Below are 9,350 nucleotides of genomic sequence, written 5' to 3' on the forward strand. Positions count from 1 at the left end.
GATATTTTAATCAAAATCCAAGCAATAGATATAGGAAGATGTGGTATGAGAGCCAATGAGACAACTCTCCATTTAAATAACAATTTATAAAAGTAAACATTATATGTCAATGTACGGCCTTCACCACGTGGGTCACACCGAACAACAAGCTATAAAGGGCCCCAAAATTACAAGTGTAAAATCATTCAAACGGGAAAACCAACGGTGTAATTTATATAAAAAACGAGAAACGAGAAACACGTATAAATTGAATAAACAAACACCAACTACTGTACATCAGATTCCTGACTTAGAACAGGTGCAAACATTTGCAGCGGGATTTAACGTTTTAATGGTACCAAACCTTCTCCCTTTTTTCTGAAACAATAGTATAACATCACAACATAGTCAAATACACGATAAAATATCAATTGGAAGCCTTAACTCAATCAAAAAACGTAGATTAACACACTATGAACGAATAAATTTGATCTGCGATACCTGAATGCAAAAACATAGCTAATAAAATATTCAAGACAAACATTCAGGGCCAAAAAGCAAACAAACAAGTCCAAACAAAGCCATGGCAAGGCACCACCGCGAAATATTTAACAACCCTTAGAAAATAATCTCTTTTGAAAAAGCGGTTTCTTATAACATATACAGGTAAATGAAAAATAACTTTGTCGTTTTATGTATGCTACTTTTGTGAATATAAAATCGTCAAATAATTAGGAATACCAAGAAAGTTCTGTCATAGAAATTCCTAATTTAACACTAGATACATATGGGGTGAATATCAACAATAAAACTATACAGTTAGAGCTAGATAAAATTTCCTGTAAAAAGCCTGTATATATCTACTGTATATATCCCTTGACAAAGAACTTACGGTTTCAAAATATTAAACCTTTACCTTTTTACCTTTTTGAGTGTTTATCATATTTGAGTGTTTAATAATTTGCTGTTAGTTGTGGTTATACATGCACCATTATTCGTATATTTGTGAATTATTGTTATGTTTTGAAAAAAAAATAGAAATATGTCGAAGTGCATTTTTATATTAAGAAAAAGAAAGAAAAGTGTCTGTATCGAAAAAGAAAATAGTAGAATGTATAATTTATATATTCATGTCTTTTTTTGTAATGCAATATCTCTTGAGGAAGACCTTCACGGGTCGAAATATTAGGCTGTATTTATATATTTACGTTATAGTAAACACCGCCTCCTTTCTTTCTGTGATAGTAACGCATAGGCAAAAGAAGAAGCTGTGAATTGACAGGTGGATGAAGGATGATTTTACGTCAGAAAATGCAAGAGAAAGAGTGTCAAATGTCATACATTGAAGAAGGAAGGTCCGCAGTATAAAAACGATAAAAGGGACAGCGATATTGAAAACTGACCGTGCAAAACCTTCCTGGGTAGTCAAGGTTCGTTAAAAAAAACCTTGTTGGATATTAAATTGAAAGTAACTCTTACAGAACAGAAACTCATTCAGGTGTTTTTAAGAGAATGTGTGGTTCGTTCGTCAATGTATTGCATCATGTAGTAATCTACTCTTGGCAGATAAGGTAAAGTATATTTTAATGTGTTCTTGACCCGGAATTAATTGAGAACCAAAAAACCTAGTATATTTACATATAAGTTATTTATTCAAAGATATATATTGAACTATATTTTGTCATCATCTGTTTTAAGGTAACACACATTGCCCTATTTATCATTGTACAACACCAACAGTGCGGCATTGCAAAAAAAGCAAAATAGTTTGTACTACAATATACTTTTTTGTATAAACTGTTTTATTTTCACTATGGTCTTGCCAGAGAGTAAAATCTTCGCTCAACATTTTGGACTTATCACACTTCTCCTCTCTTTCTTTTCCTTTGCCCTGAAAATATATATAACTTGTGCCAATTGTAGTACACAATAACACATTGCATAACATTTATCAATAATGTAGTCAAAAAAGCAAAATAGTTTTGACAAATATATTCTACATTTTGGTATGAAACATACTGTTTCAAGTGACTTTATCTTTCAGTTGTTTTACGGAAAAGTGTTACACATGTAGTACACAATAACAATTTCATAACATGTATCAATAGCGTATTTAATTGAATTACATTTAAAAAATATAAAAAAATACAATTGAAGCAAATGTTTACTCTGACACATATACTTCTACATTTTTGCATAAAACATACTTTTTTAAGTTTTTGACTTTATCTTTCAGTTGCTGTACTGAAAATTCGTCCTCCATCCATATGTAAAAGTGCTCACCAGCCATTTTTAAGTTTTGCATTACAAAATTGGCTGACGACCAGGTTGGATTGGAATTGTTATTGTACTTTATAATGTATTTTGATTGTTCATCTGTGAAATGTCCTGAAATTAAATTGAAATGGTAGTCAAGATCATGTATGATATCAACTGTACGCAAGTCAAATTAATATATACAGAAATCACTTCCGCGACATAAAGTACCTACGCCTTATTTTCAGCCTAGTTTTTGTATTGTATTGTATTTGTATTGGCGTTTGCTCTGCTTTCAATATAAATCTATTTGAATTCACACGTCCTGATTATAACCGAAAACTGTTTGTAGATAAATTTGTTTGGTCAATGAGTACACGTAGTAGTGTCAACTCCTGTCTAATGAATAAGTACAGGTTATGACCCGTGTATATAACAAATCTCAAATACACAGTTAGGTGGACGCACACAATTAGGTGAGCGCCTGACAGATTAGGTAACTGGTAATAGGTATTTTTGGTATTAGTGAAGTATAGCAAATTGTATTATGGAGACAACATAAGCGCCTTAGATGGTATTATTTGTAATCAACTCCGTTATTCTATATTAGTAATATATAAAGTTGATTTCTTTGATTCGTCTTTTTTTTTACGTCATGCTCGCTATCAAATTAAAATTTGTCATTTTAGCAGTACAGATGGCTGTTTTTTTTCGTACGTAATATACATACCTTTAGTTTTAAGTTCTGACTTCGATGAACTGGGTTGAGATGGTGTTCTGCTTTGGGTAAACCATTTCTCGCCTTTAACAATCATAGTGTCTGGCAAAAAATAATGATAATTCATTTACTTAGATTTCTTCTTACCTTGTATTGCTCTATCGTAAAAATCCGCTAACGATTGTGATCATTGTGCGACATTTCCATTCATATTGGATCGTGTTTACAAACTTATATTTTTCATTGTTCATTTTTCATTTTTTGAGATGGTTCTGTATGGCAATTTCAAAGTACAGTGCAATTATTTTTAAATGTCTTCAATTAAACATGTTTTGCCACGACAAAATCATGTGTTATATGTTTAATCAAATGTTTTGTAATTCTAAAGTCATCATTTCATTAATTTCCCTTTAGTAAACTTGAATGTCTTTGGTAATATTAAAAAGTTAACGGGGAAAATATGAGATTACAAACCTTCCTTTACAGATTTTTTCTTTTCTGTTTTACAAAGGTTATGTTTGGTCTGCTGAACTACAAAAATAGAACAAAATTTGTTAAAAATTTCAATTTTAAAAACACCATAAGATATTGACAGAATGAATAAATAATAAATGAGTTGCTTACAGAATTTGTACAAAATGCTCTTGTTTGTTTAACTTACCAATGGGTTTGGATGTGTCAGACGGTTCCTTTTCTTGCAATTTCTGTAATTTGTGTGACTCTGTAAAGAAAAATTTGAAAATAGTTATCGGAAATCGTCATTTGCAAATGCAAAGATCAACTATCTGTTTTACTCAATTTATTGCAGTAGAATCTCTTAAATCAATAAATCATGAAATTGTATGCAGTACCTTTTATCCACACGATTGCACTTTATCATTTCATAATGCACGTTTCGGTTTTCTGAACTTTTACATTCTGACCATATAATCGTGTATATATTGTTTGAAAATTTATTAGCTTTTAAAAATATACGTACTTTGCAGTTCTTCAATCACCTGTGTCAAGCTTTTTCCTGAAAAAAAAAATCAGAAAATGTTGGGTTTTTTTTCTACGTTGCTATCTACCCATCACATACAATACAAAACACAAGTCATGCACGTAAAGAGTAGATCAAAAATGTATCCTTACTTTTCGGCTTCCCTTGGGCTGGAAGTATTGGCTCTGGTGGACTGTTCTGTTTTGAAGAAAAGGTATGCTTTGTAGAAGGTGTCACATTTATTGGTTCCACACACAGCATTTCAATCACTGTTGAAAGTAAAGTTTAATAGTTGAATGACATATATAACTTGAAGGTAAAGGTAAAAAGTATAATAAGGAATTACATTTAATATACACACCTTTCTCTCGAACCTGCTCTTCAAAACATACTCTGTCTGTAAAAAAAACGAATATTGACAAACTTATGAATTCTATTCGGTCGTATATGTAACAACGTATTTGATTTAAACGAAAGAAATCTATGTATAACTGAAAAATTATTACACTAGGGTTTTCGATATAACAAACTAGTCAAAACATTTACTAAATTTCATCATCGGATATAGCCACATTTATTCTCAAACTAGTTGTTAGCGTGGTTACGGTTTGTGTTTTTCACATATGTTTTAGGATGGTATTCTAGTAAACCCCTAAATGGGAGATGTTCTTGATTGTCATATGTTGAAGACATAACCCTAACCCGAACCCTAACTCTTATTTTTCAATCATTTTAACTGAGATCTGAAGCGGGCGTATTAGTAACTGCTAGTGTTCCTTTGTTAATTAATGTATTATTTTGCTTAGTTTCTTCTTTTACCTATTCTGACATCCGACTCGAACTTCTTTTTAACTGAGTTTTTACTGTGCGTATTGCTATTTGGATTGGCTAGAGGTTGAGGAAGAGGGTTAAAATCTCTCAAAACACGTTTACTCCGCTGCATATTTATGCATGTTTCAAGTCAGGAGCCTCTGTTTTTTGATAGTCTTGGATATTTTTTTTAAAATTTGTTAATCTTTATGTTTCGGAGTTTTATATGATGCCCTTTTTCAATGAACTAGGACACATTTTCGTTTAATTGGCAAGCTTGTTGCCCAGTGCTGTATTGTTTCGCTTTCGAGACGTCCCATAGTTGGCCTTAGGCTATTATCTGCTCTGTGATCCAGGTTGTTGACTTTATGATACATACGCCGTTTGCTTGGACATTAAGATAGAGTTGAGCAACGAAAGGTAGATAAATATAAAACTATCTATTTCACCTGCTATATCTGTCTTTTTCTGTTCTTTTGTCATTTCTAATTCATCGTTATCAATCTTATCATCCTTAGCTTCCTCTTCATGACCATCCATATGATCACTGCTATCTACGTCATCATCATCATCCCCACTGTGTTTGTGTTTAGTGTTTCCTTGGTAATGCATGTATTGACTATCTTCATCCTCACTTGAGATTGTGTCATCCCTCGGTGTGCTATCTGTTTGCACGCTACTCTCACTTTTAGTATGTGCTGTTTGAAAACATCAGCAATATTATCAAACATGAAAACAGCTTCGATATCAACAACATAAGCAATTATTAAATTATATTATTTATTTCTATAACAACAGTGAATTTCTGAAAAATAGCCTGTTGAGTTGAAGATTCTCTATACAACTGTATATTGACATTTTTTTATTACAGGTCTTTTCCCAGCCGAACGTTCAGAAATTAATTTAATATATAGAAAACATAAGGACCTTGAATGGCATTATTTTTAATAAACGCCATTGTCCTATATTAGTAATATATAAAGTTGATGTTTGTGATTCGTCTTTTTTACGTCATGCCCGCTATCAAATTGAAACTTGTTATTTTAGTAGTATAGATGGCTGTGGCATATGTTTTTTTTTTATGTAACATACATACCCTTAGGTGTAAGCTTTGACCTCGATGAACTGGGTTGAGATGGTGTTCTGTTTTGGGTAAACCATTTTTCGCCTTTAACAATCATAGTGTTTGATCAAAAATAATGATGATTCATTTACAGATTTTTTCTTACCTTGTATTGCACTTGCGTAAACATCTGCTCACGATTGTGATCCTTGTGCGACATTTCCATTCATATTGGAACGTGTTTACAAACTTATTTGTGTTATTGTTAATTTTTAGTTGTATTTTTAAAATCTTTAAATAAGGAATAAATAAATAACGGCTAGTTAGATCAAAAACAACAATCTTGTACAGTTTTTCTTTTATTCTGTCTTGAAATTGTTCTGTATGGCAATTCGAAAGCCTTTTTTAACAGAACAATTATTTTTTAAATGTCTTAAATTAAACATGTTTTGCCACGATTCCTTCAACAAAATCAAGTGTTATATGTTTAATCAAATGTTTTGTAATTCTTAAGTCATCATTACCTTAATTTCCCTTTAGTAAACTTGAAAGTCTTTATAAACAGTAAGTATCGGTAGTTGACGGAGAAAATATAAAATTACAAACCTTAATTTACTGATTTGTTGTATATGTTTCGGAGTTGAATGTGACGCCCTTTTTCACTGAACTAGGACTTATGTTTGTTTAAAGGGCTAGGTTGCCTCTCAGTGCTGTATTTTCTCACTTTGGGGAAGTCAATAGTTTGCCTTGGGCTGTTTTTACTCTTTGGCCGGGTTGTTGAATCATGGATGCATACGCCCTTTTCATTCTCAATTTGCTTAGAAATAACGATAGAGTTAAGCAATGAAAGATAGAAAACTATAATACAATCTATTTTACCTGCTCCACCTGTCTGTTTCTGTTCTTTTTCTGTTTCTACATCATCGTTATCAATAATATCATCCTTAGCTTCCTCATCATGAAAATCCATATGATCACTGCTATCTTCGTCATCATCATCATCATCCTCACTATGTTCGTGCTTAGTGTTTCCTTGGTAATGCATGTATTGACTATCTTCATCCTCATCTGATGTTGTTTCATCCCTCTTTGTGCTGTCTTTTTGTCCGCTGCTTTCACTTTTAGTATTTGCTGTTTGAAAACATCAGCAATATTATCAAACATGAAAACAGCTTCGATATCAACAACATAAGCAATTAATAAATTATATTATTTATTTCTATAACAACAGTGAATATCTGAGAAATAGCCTGGTGAGTTGAAGATTCTCTATACAACTGTATATTGTCATTTTTTTATTACAGGTCTTTTCCCAGCCGAACGTTAAGAAATTAATTTATTGTATAGAAAACATAAGGACCTTGGATGACATTATTTTTAATAAACTCCATTGTCCTATATTAGTAATATATAAAGTTGATGTTTGTGATTCGTCTTTTTTACGTCATGCCCGCTATCAAATTGAAACTTGTTATTTTAGTAGTATAGATGGCTGTGGCATATGTTTTTTCTATGTAACATACATACCTTTAGGTGTAAGCTTTGACTTCGATGAACTGGGTTGAGATGGTGTTCTGCTTTGGGTAAACCATTTTTCACCTTTAACACTCATAGTGTCTGACCAAAAATAAATGATGATTCATTTACAGATGTTTTCTTATCTTGTATTGCACTAACGTAAAAATCTGCTCACGATTGTGATCCTTGTGCGACATTTCCATTCATATTAGAACGTGTTTACAAACTTATTTGTTTTATTGTTAATTTTTGGTTGTATTTTTAAAATCTTTAAGTAAGGAATAAATAAATAACGGCTAGTTAGATCAAAAACAACAATCTTGTACAGTTTTTCTTTTTTTCTGTCTTGAAAAATTGTTCTGTATGGCAATTCGAAAGCTTTTTTTAACAGAACAATTGTTTTTTAAATGTCTTAAATTAAACATGTTTTGCCACGATTCCTTCAACAAAATCATGTGTTATATATTTAATCAACTGTTTTGTAATTCTTAAGTCATCATTACCTTAATTTCCCTTTAGTAAACTTGAAAGTCTTTATAAATAGTAAGTATCGGTAGTTGACGGAGAAAATATAAAATTACAAACCTTAATTTACTGATTTTTTCTATATGTTTCGGAGTTGAATGTGACGCCCTTTTTCACTGAAATAGGACACATGTTTGTTTAAAGGGCTAGGTTGCCTCTCAGTGTTGTATTTTCTCACTTTGGGGAAGTCCAATAGTTTGCCTTCGGCTGTTTTTTACTCTTTGGTCGGGTTTTTGAATCATGGATGCATACGCCCTTTTCATTCTCAATTTGCTTAGAAATAACGATAGAGTTCAGCAATGAAAGATAGAAAACTATAATACAATCTATTTTACCTGCTCCACCTGTCTGTTTCTGTTCTTTTTCTGTTTCTACATCATCGTTATCAATAATATCATCCTTAGCTTCCTCATCATGACCATCCATATGATCACTGCTATCTTCGTCATCATCATCATCCTCCTCTGATGTTGTTTCATCCCCCTGTGTGCTGTCTTTTTGTCCGCTGCTTTCACTTTTAGTAGTTGCTGTTTAAAAACATCAGCAATATCAAACACGAAAACAGCTTCGATATCAACAATATAAGCAATTAACAAATTATATTATTATTTTATATAACAACAGTGAACTTCTGAGCAATAGCCTGTGGAGTGGTAGATTCTCTATATATTTTTATCGACATTTTTATCACAGGTCTATTCATAGCCAAACGTTAAGAAATGAATATAGTTGTGACTGTATTAAGCGATACAAAAAGACAATTATTTACCGTTTATAAGATCTGTAATTATTGCTCTCAATTCCATGTTCCCTTTTGTTACGTCTGCTTTCAATTCACCCGCTTTAAAGTTGTTAAATAATGCTTTCAATTCCATGTTCCCATTTCGTATTTCCGCCTTCAGTTCATCTGTCTGAAAGTAATAAAACTGTGTTTTATTTTTATACTTCATTTTTTTTTAATTGAATTATATGTATCTTGTACAAGTGGTAATGTGATTCATAATAACAATAAAACTGGAATTAAGGTTGCATACCTACATTTGTACATGTACATTAAAAGATTATTATTTTTTTTTAAAGAAAAACCATCAGGTGAACAAACAGAACAAAGTGTCAAGCAATACAGATAACAATTTATTGCAGATAGTAGCCGAAGTGTACACATTACTGATTCAGATTTCTGTCCAATCATTATAGATAAAATATTTCTATAATAGTAATCAAAGGTAACAGGATTATAATTCACTACGCCAGACGCGCGTTTCGTCTACATAAGACTCATCAGTGGACGCCCATATAAAAACAGTTAAAAGCCAAACAAGTACAAAGTTGAAGAGCATTGAGGTCACAAAATTCAAAATAGTTGTGCCAATACGGCTAAGGTAATCTACTCCTGGGATAAAAAAATCCTTAGTTTTTCGAAAAATGGAAAGTTTCGTAAACGGGAAATTTATAGAAATGACCATATAATTGATATTCATGTCAACACCGAAGTGCTGACT

The 9,350-nt window shown here is 31.8% G+C and overlaps 1 protein-coding gene and 1 long non-coding RNA gene across 2 annotated transcripts; both read right to left on the bottom strand.

Moving 5' to 3' along the window:
- Positions 1-1,608: 1,608 nt before the first annotated feature.
- Positions 1,609-3,058, bottom strand: LOC139506164 (uncharacterized). The gene is made up of 2 exons (XR_011659953.1): positions 2,966-3,058; positions 1,609-1,870 (listed from the first exon to the last, which is right to left on the bottom strand). It is a non-coding gene; the product is annotated as an uncharacterized lncRNA (long non-coding RNA).
- Positions 3,059-3,419: 361 nt separating this feature from the next.
- LOC139506163 (protein starmaker-like) lies at positions 3,420-8,759 on the bottom strand (the record flags this gene model as incomplete). Its single annotated transcript, XM_071295389.1, has 9 exons — positions 3,420-3,484; positions 3,615-3,674; positions 4,085-4,201; positions 5,192-5,440; positions 5,839-5,910; positions 6,685-6,936; positions 7,333-7,422; positions 8,184-8,375; positions 8,618-8,759. Coding segments are annotated over 9 exons (1,239 nt in total), but the record flags the coding sequence as incomplete, so codon positions are not given.
- Between the last annotated feature and the right edge of the window lie 591 nt (positions 8,760-9,350).

This window comes from Mytilus edulis, unplaced genomic scaffold, assembly GCF_963676685.1.
Source record: "Mytilus edulis unplaced genomic scaffold, xbMytEdul2.2 SCAFFOLD_964, whole genome shotgun sequence".
Classification (NCBI taxonomy): domain Eukaryota; kingdom Metazoa; phylum Mollusca; class Bivalvia; order Mytilida; family Mytilidae; genus Mytilus; species Mytilus edulis.